Source organism: Plectropomus leopardus, chromosome 4 (genome assembly GCF_026936395.1).
Source record: "Plectropomus leopardus strain MGB_pleo_1.0 chromosome 4, ASM2693639v1, whole genome shotgun sequence".
Taxonomy (NCBI): domain Eukaryota; kingdom Metazoa; phylum Chordata; class Actinopteri; order Perciformes; family Serranidae; genus Plectropomus; species Plectropomus leopardus.
In genome coordinates this window covers 31,318,485-31,333,254 of record NC_142179.1, presented here as the reverse complement: position 1 = coordinate 31,333,254, position 14,770 = coordinate 31,318,485, and the positions used below count along the sequence as shown (strand labels likewise).

The window sequence follows — 14,770 nt, the reverse complement described above, 5'->3', positions numbered from 1 at the left end:
TGTTGTATATGTAAGATTATTAATTCATTTTGATTTTATTGTTTATGTTTTTCATCATTTCTGATTCATATTCAAAAAGTATAGTTTGAAATTCTTTCAAGCTTTTGTATTGATCACTCGGTGAAAATTAGGGTTTTATGTTTGCCTCTGAAATCTAGCTTTTTAATTTATCTATTTATTTATTTTTATTAGCGCGTATTATTAAAGTCTATATTGTGCTTAAATGATGCGTTTCACTGAATAAATGTGCACAGAGAGTGGAATAATTGGTTTATGTTTATTTTAATATTCCAAAATCAAAACACACACATACACATATTTCTTGATTGCACAAAAGTCTACCTAAGTCTTTGATTGGGCCTACCGATGCAGCTGGACTTATTGCTTTCTCTTTATGGATAGAATCAATCCTATAATTTCACACCTAGTTTATAAAATTTGATAAATTAAGCCTGTCATTTTTTGCAGTAGATACAGTTCAAGTCGTTACATTCTCTTAATGAAAAATCAACTGACAGAAAGTTTATGATAGAAACAGCATCAGCATCCTCTCAGAGATGAGAGAGAGGCGGCGCGCGCTGTCACAATGTGGGCGCGGGCATACGTAGGAAATTCGGCGCGCGAAAGCTGTAGCAGGAAGTGAGTATCGGAGGGGAAACGGCGGCCAGTCTGGTATTTGAATCTATCAAACTACTTCCATAATCTACAAACATCTACAATAATATGGCAGACCCAAAGGTGAGGTCACACATTTTAGGTCATCTAATGTATAATGTTCGCTTTAAAATTGAAATTTAGTGGCAAACATGGTATTTCGTGTGTTGTAATTCGTCAAAGTTTGTAAAGGAAGCTGCGAGCCAGAAACGCCGACAATGATGTCTTTCGTGGTGCTAGAAATTTCAATTGGTGTTTTTTTCAAGGCCAAAGGATGTAATTAACGCGTACACGCATTGTGACGGACTAGTAGAAATGTCCAGTGCATCCAGTGCTACATGTCATACTCTCGCAAATTTCCTCAGGGTTGACTTTGGCGAGCTCCAAAGTACTCACAAGTGTGCTGCCACAGTCAGCATGTTAACGTTAGCCGCACACACTGGTCATTAGCTGCATAGGGAGGCAATGCTCACAACACTGCTGAGGATTGAACTGAACTGTCGCAGTTGTCAGCCCTTTAAACTGAGTGTTTTACAATCTACTTGTAATCAGCCGGTCAAAGACAACGAGGTTAGCTCGGATCTTTGCCTTTGTCTGCACAGCACAACAGTTGCTAACATTTGCTGGCTACCGTTAGCTTTACTATCAGGGCGCTGGAGCTGGTGATTGCGTATTTATACGCAGTTAGCAGTAACTGTGCTGCGCTTAGTGGAGTGCCAGCTAGTCCTGAAACCACGCCACCTGAATTCTCGTCAAACTGACAAGTAGTTTTAGTGAACGACACACTGTGGCAACAAAAGACTAATGGTTAACGTTAGCCGTCGGCTAGCCTGCGAGTGAAAGGCCTTGCTAACTAGCTAGGCAACTTCACAATGAGTTGTCTTAGAAAAACAAAGTTGAACAACTGAAGTGTGAAGTAAAACGCAACGGCGATAAAAACCAAACTTGAAATATATCAACATAATTGTTCAAGCCAGTTGCCTCTGTGAAATTAATTGTGTCGTTATAGCATGGTCTTCACCGTCAGTGGCGCCTGTACCATTGTAGCTTACCTCCCTCGGCTAAGTCGTAGTTACTTTAGCGGGATACGGCTAACTCGCTACACCGCTAACTAGTACTGTAAAAGCTTGTCGTGAGTATAACGGGGCAGGAGTAACGTTAAGGATGCCGCCCCGAGGTAAGAAAAGCCTCATTGCTGAGTTTCGTATCCGCTGAACACGTACATATGTATATGTATTTGTATGGGGTCTCTTTATTCTTTGTTGCGGGTGATGAACTTGCTAACCTTTATAACGGATAGCTCTCTATACCCTCAGTTACTTTTTGCACGAAGAATAGGAGCAGGAATAGGGCATCTTGCCTCAATGCCAGTGTGAGTTTACTCTTATGCACATCAATGTGAGAACGTGCAACTCCAAATAGAGTCAAAGATGCTTGGCTCAGCAACAGCGATTTACTAAAGGCTTTGGCAGTTCCCATTCAAAAGCTATACTTAACCAATGAGCTCTTAAATCCCTCCATTCATGGCCTGTTGGTCAATTGTCAGAAGTCACTTTGTTCCAGGGAAAGAATCCCACTGACCTACACTATGCCTAATTACTTCACAGGCTTCTCATGGTCATGGAAAACCTGGAAAAGTCATGGAATTTCACAGTCACATTTTCCAGGCTTGGGAAAGTCATGATATTAGTAGAAAATCAGGTTTTAAAAAGTCATGGCATTTGTTTTGTGTGTAATGAAATTGTTACAGTAATCTTCCGTGGGTAACCTTCCATGTAGTGTAACATATCGGCAAATGTATTGTCTGTAATGTCTCAACATAATGTAGCTCTCATGTATTTATTTTAGATTTTCTTTACCATCATATAAGTTTCTTCCATTTTCTCCCCTCCCTTACATGTATGCACACTAACTGAAACTATATTTAAATAAAATTGGAATCAACAATAGATAAAAAATGCTTTAAAAAAGAGGGGGGAAAATATTGCTCCCTGAAAAGTCATGGAAAAGTTTTAAAATTTTGTTTATGTGTGGAAACCCTGACTTAAACTCACTGAATTTCTGCTTACTTTTACCTATCAGGACCAGGAAGAACACGACACCACTGCAGATAATGCAGAGGACTCTAATCATGATCCCCACTTTGAGCCCATCGTGTCCCTTCCTGAGCAGGATGTGAAAACATTAGAAGAGGATGAGGAGGAGCTCTTTAAAATGTAAGTCGATATAATGGTCACCTTTTTTCCACTCATGTTGTTTGTCACACAAGCGTTGTGATGTTACACATTTTGCTGACCCTTTTGTATGCCGGTATACTTTTTTTGTTTTTTTCCCAGGCGGGCTAAACTATATCGTTTTGCCTCTGAGAACGACCCACCAGAGTGGAAGGAGAGAGGAACAGGTGACGTCAAGCTGCTGAAACACAAAGAGAAGGGCTCAATCCGCCTCCTGATGAGGAGAGATCGAACTTTGAAGATTTGTGCCAATCATCACAGTGAGTCAACGTAACAATTATATTTTGACTGCTATTTCGTATCGTGACGGCAGTTAAATTTGCTAAGAAAGAAAAAAAAAAACAATTAATTGACAAGAACACAAATAAGTTTTGCTATTTAACTGCATGAGTACATTTGGCTTCTTTGTGGCCTCATAGCAAGCCCTGCGAACACACCATCCTTTTCCCACATGATATTTAAGTGTTTCAGTGTATGTGCGGAACCTCAAGACGGTGGTATTTAGATTTGCAAAATTTTACGTATGCAATCAGACAAGAATCTCACCTGCATATGTACATCTCTTTTCCTTCTCCACTGCCTGTCAGACCTTTTACACAAATTTCCAAGAAAAATGGTTTCAAGTTTAAGTTAAAATGAAGCATTTATTCAACCAAAAAACACTTTTGTTTTTATTCTTTTAAGGGTCACTGTAATTGATGATAATAATAAGTGTTTAATACCATAACCTGAAAATGTGATATTTTCTGAGATGGTTTTTATACCATGAAAATCTCATACTGTTACATCTTTATTGTGCAAACAGGAGGTTGTAATTTTACCAAATAGCTATTTGATGGAATGCTGGGAAACTACGTGTACATGTGATGAAGAAATTTAGTGCATGAAAAGGTTACAGTTCTATTGTTAAGGCCATACTTTTAACCAAAACATGCCATAAAACCAAGTATTGTTTTTTTAATATGTATTTCCCCCATAAATGAGTTAACTATTAATTTTAAAGGGACATTTGTCAAATTGAAATTATGCAAAGATTCCTTCCCTTAACTTCCCTTGGAAATTGTCTGACCCTTTGTGACCCCATTGCTAAGTCTTTCAGCCGCATTACAATTTGCAGCTCAACAAACTGGTGTTCATCATCTTTGTGTTCTCACCAATCAAGCTTTGTTTAACTACATGCTTACATTCACCAGACTTAAGTGTGCATCTCATTTACATGAACAGGAGATTTGCTCAGATAAGTGCTTTACACTGAACATTTTTATCCCACCAAACAAACAAGTACAGCTGAACTAATGATGAGATAAATGTAAGGAGCCCGTTCACAGGATTAATAGTCTTCTCAAATGTAGGTAAACATGGACTACTGGTTCTGATAAGAACAGACATTAATTAATAAATACAATAGCCGTTATTGAAAGCAGTCCAACTGTGTCCAGCTAATATTTGTGCACTCCCTGAGTATGATTACCTCTAACAGTGTGTATGCTCATTTCTCTGCCTACATGTGTTAATGTTATCTCCCTCTTGTGAACCACAGTTATGCCCAGCATGGAGCTGAAGCCCAACGCTGGCAGTGACAGGGCATGGGTGTGGAACACACTAGCAGATTATGCTGATGAGTGCCCCAAACCTGAACTCCTGGCAATACGATTTTTAAATGCAGAAAGTAAGTATTTGTGCATCTAATGCAATGTCGCACTTAAACAATGGCCCAAATTAGTATTTTGATTTTGATTTTATATTGATCACTGACTCTGCATCTAAACTGAACTGACAGCAACTACTGTCCTGCAGGTTTTGTGTTTGTCAGTGCATTGTGATTGTGTAGCCAGCCTAACCATTAAACAATATTGTGTTGATGTGACTGCACAGTAACTCTCTGCTCTGTTTACAGATGCTCAGAAGTTCAAGGGGAAGTTTGATGAGTGCAAGGAGGAGGTCAGAAAAAGTCTAGAGGGAACAGGTACATAAAGCTTAAATCTTTCAGCACTTTGCATAATAAAAAAAAAAAAGTTGATGAAATGCAGGTTTGCTGGTTATGTATCTCAACAATTGTGTTTTTTTTTTATACATTAGTTATATAAAATATTAACTTCTTGAGCAAATACTTCATGGGTTTACTCTGTTATTATGTCTACATTATTCTCAGGGGCCCCAAACACACCACTCTACTCCAGTTGAGTGATGTGTGTGCGTGAGACCTGTTTTGAATTAAATTCATTACATAACTTGCACGACAAATCTCATGAGTACGCAGACTCACTCTGTCCTTTGCTGTACACTCCAGCCTGGGACTTTTTCTGTCTGCTACATGAACATGCAGAATGTAACACTTTACTGGCTTTGTAAAAGGCTGGTGTGAGTATGTCCTGCTACATTACAGTTATAGTTTTGGTAAATTTAACTGATTAATTCCTCAGTGCATCCAGGGCAAAGGCACTGCTGGTTGGTGTTTGCTCTCAGCAGCTTAGGTTCTGGGCGGTCTCCGCTGGCCACGTCGTCTTACGTGGCGGCCTCAGTTGCTCTCTACACCATTTGTTCAGCCGTATAGACACTGTAAAATGTACTCTCGTCCATTACATCCTCTGCGTTGATTTTGGGATGTCATTTCCACTTTTGAAAATGAAGCTGGTTTGCAGAGAATAAGGAGGCATCTAGAGAACAGACCCAAATCCAAGCTGCCCTGACTCTGCTCCAACTGCATCACTGTCGCGTCAAATGAAAGCGCTACGTAGATGCAGAAAGAACAGATTTTACATCTGTGAACGTAGCTGTTTCTGTCAATATAGCTGACCCTCAGGAATTTCAGTAAATCGACACTGACGGGGCATTCACATAAAAGGTAGTGAGTTTTCATTTTGATACAGTGAGTTGAGATGCTGAGTGAAAATAGCGGTGATGTTTTCTGCAAAGGCAAACTTGCATGCTAGGCAAGCTGAAGAGATGCAACTAAGTTGTGTTAAAACACTGACAGCTTTTTAGTTGACTTCATATTTCACTGTTTCGCCACAGGCAACACTGATAGCGCAAACAAAGTGGCAGAGAAGCTGGAGGAACTCTCTGTAAAGGATAAGGCATCCGAAGGAAAGGAATCGGTCAAAAAGGAGACCGAGAAGAAAGAAGACGAGAAAAAGGAGGTGAAGGCTGAGGAGAAGAATTGAGAACCCGGAACTTGCTTTGCTGATCTTCAATTTATCAGTTTTTCCTCTTTTTCTACAATAGACTCTAAATGAACTGAATTTGGACACTTGCATATTATTAGTTTTTTTTATCTGTTTTGCCTCAAGATCACAAGTCCTTGATGCCACTGTGGGGAAAATACAAGATAGTGAATTTATGAGAAAAAAAAAGAGAAAACGAAGCCCCCAACCCCTTTTCCCCTCTTTGCACCATGGAATGCCACGCTTTCCATCCTTGTCATCTACAGTTCAATGTTACATTTGACAAACTGTGAAAAGAGGCTTGTGATAGTGATAATTCCCACATTGGGGTATTTTTTTTTTTGTTTTGTTATTCTGAAGCAGAGTTTGTTTGGAGGGGGAGAGGATAATGTAGCCTGCTTGTTAGCAGCACAGGGTCAGGGACCAGGCATTATGGAGGTGCATTACACATACAAAATCCCATGATGCAGCTCAGTGGGCCTTATTACCTTGTCCACTGTCCATGCTTCCACTGTTAGAGACAGCAAGTAAGGCGAAGACTTCTCAGTGGATGCCTTGTAGAAGTAGTTCTTTCCTTGTTTCCTCTTTTCATTAGTTCTGTCGGGAACTGGCTAGAAGAGGAATCCACTCCACACTGTTGAGGGCCATCAGATGGCGCGCTGCAGATCGCAGTGTCCACTGATAGCTGACTGATTAGGAGATCAGATGCACTTAGCAAAGCATTTCATCTTTTTCCTTTTGTTTTAATTATCTGGAAAGCATCAAGTCCAAAGTCAACGGTTCATCAGAATTTGGTGCAGCTGCGCTCTGACTTAAGTTCCTCACCAAGGAAATCCAGTTTGTATTCTTTAGATCATAACATTCCCAGACTTTAAGCATGTAGAGTATATGTAACAGAGTGTGCCCTATCTGATCTGTGTGCTCACCACCCTATCCTTCTCTTCCCACTAATTGAGTTCTTAACCTTGCCTCTAAAGTGCATCTAAGTGCCAGTGCATCTGTAAATACATGTATATGGATGAAATGTTGCTTTTCATTTGCACTCAAATGATTTGAAATGTTTCCTCCACCTTCGAATAAAAGCTGTCAAAGACCAAATTTGCATTCATATAGAAATCATTGTTTCCCAGGATAGCTAATGATAAAATGTGCAGTTATAAATCATACAGATCGATATACCAGAGGTGCGCCCAAGTCTTTGTTTTGAAAAGTCACGAGTAAGTCACAAATTCCAAGTAAAGAGTGACAAGGATTTTTTTGGGGCTTTTTTGTGTGTGTTTTTGCTTTTATTAGACAGGACTGAATTTAAGCTTGAAATGGGGGGAGAGAAAGAGGATAACATTCAGCAAAGGGCCACGAGCTGGAAGCGCGGCCACACTGAGCTACAGAGTGTCCAAACTTTTAAGTTTAACCTTTAAGAGTTTTAAGTCCTAAAAAAGCCATAACACACTCTCACTACATTTTATGCCGCTTGAATTACTTTAATAACATTCAATTTATAAAAACCATGATTGTTTTTTTTACATTTTGTACTTATTGTTTAAAAAAAATAGTGTTGGTAATTGTTGTACCTGTTAATTTTTGACCTGTGCTTTTTGCATACCTCCATACCTCCATTCTTTGTTGTTTTTTTACAACTTGCACTCAGTAATGTAGGCTAATGTTAGTTGTTAATGGTTCTCTCCCAGAACTTGATTAGATGTGTTAGTTCAAAGAAAGTGGATCTGGGAAATAAGGTTGATTCAGGAAATGAAGAGAAATCAACTGATTTGAGCCACATCTTTAAACTTTGGGCTTGTGGGAAGTTGTCGAGATTTTTCAAGTCAAACGGCTCTGGTCTAAGTCAAGTTCCAAATCTTTTTTTTTTTTTCTCTCAATTTGAGTCTTCAGTCATCAAATTTGTGCCCCCTGGCGTCGTGGTTAGCACTGGTGCCTCACAGCAAGACGGTCCCTGGTTCGATCCCGGGTTGGTACAGGGTACGGTCCGCGAGCGGGGGCCCTTCTATGCGGAGTTTGCATGTTCTCACTGTGCCCACGTGGGTTCCCTCGGGGGTCTCCGGCCTCCTCCTACGTTCCAAAGACATGCAAGTCAGGTTGATTGGTAACTCTAAATTGCCCTTAGGTGTGACTGTGAGTGTGAAAGGTTGTCTCTATGTGTGTTGGCCCTTCGATAGTCTGGCGACCTGTCCAGGGTGTACCCCGCCTTCTGCCTGATGACAGCTGGGATTGATGTGAAAAACGACAAAACATTTTTGACATGGCATAAAAATAGCCTAAGACAACATATTATATATTATATCCTGTAGCCTAGGTTGTAGAGACGTGTCATAGTATTCAAAGTGGAAACAAAGGCCAAAAAAGGTCCAAAATGTCATAATTTAGCATCGTGAAAAAATGGCCAAAAATCGCATACTGTAGTATGGGAAAATGTCAGATTTTGACATGTCCGAAAAATGGCTAAAAATGACACATCATAGCTTGTAAAAATACGTCATAGTATACAAAGTGGAATTAAAGGCAAAAAAGGCCCAAAACGAAATAATTTTAACATGTAAAAATGGCCAAAAGTCGCATATATATATATTCTAACTTGTAGAGACCTTTGATCGTGTACCAAGTGGAAACAAAGGCCAAAAAAGGCCAAAAATGTCATAATTTAGCATGATGAAAAAACTGTCAAAAATCGCATACTATAGTATGGCAAAAATGTCAACTTTTGACATGTCCCAAAAATGGCCAAAAACGACATATTGTACCTTGTAGACACGTCCCATAGTATACAAAGTGGAAACAAAGGCCAAAAAAGGCCCCAAACATCACAATTCAGCATGGTGAAAAATGACCCAAAATCACATACTATAGTATGGCAAAAATGTCAAATTTTGACATGTCCCAAAAATGGCCAAAAACGACATATTATAGCTTGTAGACATGTGTCATAGTATTGAATGTGGAAACAAAGGCCAAAAAAGGCCAAAAACGTCATAATTTAGCATCTTGAAAAAATGGACAAAAATCGCATACTATAGTATGGAAAAAATGTCAAATTTTGACATGTCCCAAAAATGGCCTAAAATGACAAATTATAGCTTGTAGACATGTATCATGGTATACAAAGTGCAAACAAAGGCCAAAAAAGGCCCCAAACATCACAATTTAGCATGTTGAAAAATGGCCAAAAAACACATACTTAAGTATGGCAAAAATGTCAAATTTTGACATGTCCCAAAAATGGCTAAAAACGACATGTTATAGGCTTGTAGAGAAGCGTCATAATATACAAAGTGGAAACAAAGGCCAAAAATGTCATAATTTAGCATGTTGAAAAAACTGTCAAAAATCGCATGCTATAGTATGGCAAAAATGTCAAATTTTGACATGTCCCAAAAATTGCTGAAAACGATATATTCTAGCTTGTAGAGACCTTTTATCGTATACGAAGTGGAAATAAAGGCCAAAAAATGCAAAAAATGTCATAATTTATCATGTTGAAAAAACTGTCAAAAATCGCATGCTATAGTATGGCAAAAATGTCAAATTTTGATATGTCCCAAAAATGGCTAAAAACGATATATTCTAGCTTGTAGAGACCTTTGATCGTATACCAAATGGAAACAAAGGCCAAATAATGCCCAAAATGTCATAATTTAGCATGTTGAAAAAACTGTCAAAAATCGCATACTATAGTATAGTAAAAATGTCAAATTTTGGTATGTCCCAAAAATGGCTAAAAACAACATATTATAGCTTGTAGAAACCTGTCATATTATAAAAAGTGCAAACAAAGGCCAAAAAAGGCCAAAAACGTCATAATTTAGCATGTTGAAAAAACTGTAAAAAATTGCATGCTATAGTATGGCAAAAATGTCAAATTTTGACATGTCCCAAAAATTGCTGAAAACGATATATTCTAGCTTGTAGAGACCTTTTATCGTGTACCAAGTGGAAAAAAAGGCCAAAAAATGCCAAAAATGTCATAATTTAGCATGTTGAAAAAACAGTCAAAAGTCGCATACTATAGTATGGCAAAAATGTTAAATTTTGGTATGTCCCAAAAATGGCTAAAAACAACATATTATAGCTTGTAGAAACCTGTCATATTATAGAAAGTGCAAACAAAGGCCAAAAAAGGCCAAAAAAGGCCAAAAACGTCATAATTTGGCATGTTGAAAAAACTGTCAAAAATCGCATACTATAGTATGGCAAAAATGTCAAATTTTGGTATGTCCCAATAATGGATAAAAACATCATATTATAGCTTGTAGAAACCTGTCATATTATAGAAAGTGCAAACAAAGGCCAAAAAACGCCAAAAATGTCATGATTTAGCATGTTGAAAAAACTGTCAAAAATCGCATGCTATAGTATGGCAAAAATGTCAAATTTTGACATGTCCCAAAAATTGCTGAAAACAATATATTCTAACTTGTAGAGACCTTTGATCGTGTACCAAGTGGAAACAAAGGCCAAAAAAGGCCAAAAATGTCATAATTTAGCATGTTTTGAAAAACTGTCAAAATTTGCGTACTATAGTATGGCAAAAATGTCAAATTTTGACATGTCCCAAAAATGGCTAAAAACAACATGTTATAGCTTGTAGAAACCGGTCATATTATAAAAAGTGCAAACAAAGGCCAAAAAAGGCCAAAAACGTCATAATTTAGCATGTTGAAAAAACTGTCAAAAATTCCATGCTATAGTATGGCAAAAATGTCAAATTTTGGCATGTCCCAAAATTTGCTGAAAACGATATATTCTAGCTTGTAGAGACGCATTCTTGTGTACAAAGTTGGAACAACGGCCAAAAAGTGCCAAAAATGTCATAATTTAGCATGTTGAAAAAACTGTCAAAAATCGCATGCTATAGTATGGCAAAAATGTCAAATTTTGGTATGTCCCAAAAATTGCTGAAAACGATCTATTCTAGCTTGTAGAGACGCATTATTGTGTACAAAGTTGGAACAAAGGCCAAAAAGTGCCAAAAATGTCATAATTTAACATGTTGAAAAAACTGTCAAAAATCGCATACTATAGTATGGCAAAAATGTCAAATTTTGGTATGTCCCAATAATGGATAAAAACATCATATTATAGCTTGTAGAAACCGGTCATATTATAAAAAGTGCAAACAAAGGCCAAAAAACGCCAAAAATGTCATGATTTAACATGTTGAAAAAACTGTCAAAAATCGCATACTATAGTATGGCAAAAATGTCAAATTTTGACATGTCCCAAAAATGGCTCAAAACAACATATTATAGCTTGTAGAAACGTGTCATATTATAAAAAAGTGCACCAAAGGCCCAAAAAAGGCCAAAATGTCATAATTTAGCATGTTGAAAAAACTGTCAAAAATCGCATACTATAGTATGGCAAAAATGTCAAATTTTGGCATGTCCCAAAAATTGCTGAAAACGATATATTCTAGCTTGTAGAGACGCATTCTTGTATACAAAGTTGGAACAAAGGCCAAAAAGTGCCAAAAATGTCATAATTTAGCATGTTGAAAAAACTGTCAAAAATCGCATGCTATAGTATGGCAAAAATGTCAAATTTTGGTATGTCCCAATAATGGATAAAAACATCATATTATAGCTTGTAGAAACCGGTCATATTATAAAAAAGTGCAAACAAAGGCCAAAAAACGCCAAAAATGTCATGATTTAGCATGTTGAAAAAACTGTCAAAAATCGCATGCTATAGTATGGCAAAAATGTCAAATTTTGACATGTCCCAAAAATTGCTGAAAACAATATATTCTAACTTGTAGAGACCTTTGATCGTGTACCAAGTGGAAACAAAGGCCAAAAAAGGCCAAAAATGTCATAATTTAGCATGATGAAAAAACTGTCAAAAATCGCATGCTATAGTATGGCAAAAATGTCAAATTTTGGTATGTCCCAAAAATTGCTGAAAACGATATATTCTAGCTTGTAGAGATGCATTATTGTGTACAAAGTTGGAACAAAGGCCAAAAAAGGCCAAAAACGTCATAATTTAGCATGTTGAAAAAACTATCAAAAATCGCATACTATAGTATGGCAAAAATGTCAAATTTTGACATGTCCCAAAAATTGCTGAAAACAACATATTATAGCTTGTAGAAACCTGTCATATTATAAAAAGTGCAAACAAAGGCCAAAAAAGGCCAAAAACGTCATAATTTAGCATAATGAAAAAACTGTCAAAAATCACACACTATAGTATGGCAAAAATGTCAAATTTTGGTATGTCCCAAAAATTGCTGAAAATGATATATATTCTAGCTTGTAGAGACCCTTTATTGTGTACCAAGTGGAACAAAGGCCAAAAAGTGCCAAAAATGTCATAATTTAGCATGATGAAAAAACTGTCAAAAATTGCATACTATAGTATGGCAAAAATGTCAAATTTTGACATGTCCCAAAAATGGCTAAAAACAACATGTTATAGCTTGTAGAAACCGGTCATATTATAAAAAAGTGCAAACAAAGGCCAAAAAAGGCCAAAAATGTCATAATTTAGCATGTTGAAAAAACTGTCAAAAATCGCATGCTATAGTATGGCAAAAATGTCAAATTTTGGCATGTCCCAAAAATTGCTGAAAACGATATATTCTAGCTTGTAGAGACGCATTATTGTGTACAAAGTTGGAACAAAGGCCAAAAAGTGCCACAAATGTCATAATTTAGCATGTTGAAAAAACTGTCAAAAATCGCATGCTATAGTATGGCAAAAATGTCAAATTTTGGTATGTCCCAAAAATTGCTGAAAACGATATATTCTAGCTTGTAGAGACGCATTATTGTGTACAAAGTTGGAACAAAGGCCAAAAAGTGCGAAAAATGTCATAATTTAATATGTTGAAATAACTGTCAAAAATCGCATACTATAGTATGGCAAAAATGTCAAATTTTGACATGTCCCAAAAATTGCTGAAAACGATATATTCTAGCTTGTAGAGACGCATTATTGTGTACAAAGTTGGAACAAAGGCCAAAAAGTGCCAAAAATGTCATAATTTAACATGTTGAAAAAACTGTCAAAAATCGCATACTATAGTATGGCAAAAATGTCAAATTTTGATATGTCCCAAAAATGGCTAAAAACGATATATTCTAGCTTGTAGAGACCTTTGATCGTATACCAAATGGAAACAAAGGCCAAATAATGCCCAAAATGTCATAATTTAGCATGTTGAAAAAACTGTCAAAAATCGCATACTATAGTATAGTAAAAATGTCAAATTTTGGTATGTCCCAAAAATGGCTAAAAACAACATATTATAGCTTGTAGAAACCTGTCATATTATAAAAAGTGCAAACAAAGGCCAAAAAAGGCCAAAAATGTCATAATTTAGCATGTTGAAAAGACTGTCAAAAATTAGATGCTATAGTATGGCAAAAATGTCAAATTTTGGTATGTCCCAAAAATTGCTGAAAACGATATATTCTAGCTTGTAGAGATGCATTATTGTGTACAAAGTTGGAACAAAGGCCAAAAAGTGCCAAAAATGTCATAATTTAACATGTTGAAATAACTGTCAAAAATCGCATACTATAGTATGGCAAAAATGTCAAATTTTGACATGTCCCAAAAATGGCTCAAAACAACATATTATAGCTTGTAGAAGCGTGTCATATTATAAAAAGTGCAACCAAAGGCCAAAAAAGGCCAAAAATGTCATAATTTAGCATGTTGAAAAAACTGTCAAAAATCGCATGCTATAGTATGGCAAAAATGTCAAATTTTGACATGTCCCAAAAATTGCTGAAAACGATATATTCTAGCTTGTAGAGACCTTTTATCGTGTACCAAGTGGAAACAAAGGCCAAAAAATGCCAAAACTGTCATAATTTAGCATGTTGAAAAAACAGTCAAAAATCGCATACTATAGTATGGCAAAAATGTTAAATTTTGGTATGTCCCAAAAATAGCTAAAAACAACATATTATAGCTTGTAGAAACCTGTCATATTATAGAAAGTGCAAACAAAGGCCAAAAAAGGCCAAAAACGTCATAATTTGGCATGTTGAAAAAACTGTCAAAAATCGCATACTATAGTATGGCAAAAATGTCAAATTTTGACATGTCCCAAAAATTGCTGAAAACAATATATTCTAACTTGTAGAGACCTTTGATCGTGTACCAAGTGGAAACAAAGGCCAAAAAAGGCCAAAAATGTCATAATTTAGCATGATGAAAAAACTGTCAAAAATCGCATACTATAGTATGGCAAAAATGTCAAATTTTGGTATGTCCCAAAAATGGCTAAAAACAACATGTTATAGCTTGTAGAAACCGGTCATATTATAAAAAGTGTAAACAAAGGCCAAAAAAGGCCCAAAACGTCATAATTTAGCATGTTGAAAAAACTGTCAAAAATTCCATGCTATAGTATGGCAAAAATGTCAAATTTTGGCATGTCCCAAAATTTGCTGAAAACGATATATTCTAGCTTGTAGAGACGCATTCTTGTGTACAAAGTTGGAACAAAGGCCAAAAAGTGCCAAAAATGTCATAATTTAGCATGTTGAAAAAACTGTCAAAAATCGCATGCTATAGTATGGCAAAAATGTCAAATTTTGGTATGTCCCAAAAATTGCTGAAAACGATCTATTCTAGCTTGTAGAGACGCATTATTGTGTACAAAGTTGGAACAAAGGCCAAAAAGTGCCAAAAATGTCATAATTTAACATGTTGAAAAAAATGTCAAAAATCGCATACTATAGTATGGCA

General features: G+C 36.5%; 1 protein-coding gene and 1 non-coding gene across 2 annotated transcripts; both read left to right on the top strand.

The window, feature by feature from the left end:
• The first annotated feature begins 579 nt into the window (after positions 1-579).
• On the top strand, positions 580-7,150 carry ranbp1 (RAN binding protein 1). Its single transcript, XM_042488979.2, has 6 exons — positions 580-738; positions 2,737-2,870; positions 2,991-3,148; positions 4,429-4,557; positions 4,786-4,854; positions 5,904-7,150. Exons 1-6 carry the CDS (start codon positions 724-726, stop codon positions 6,050-6,052), a joined length of 654 nt encoding a protein of 217 aa, XP_042344913.1. The 5' UTR covers positions 580-723; the 3' UTR covers positions 6,053-7,150.
• Positions 5,145-5,273, top strand: LOC121945074 (small nucleolar RNA SNORA77). Its single transcript, XR_006105938.1, has one exon. It is a non-coding gene; the product is annotated as a small nucleolar RNA SNORA77 (small nucleolar RNA).
• Positions 7,151-14,770: the final 7,620 nt, after the last annotated feature.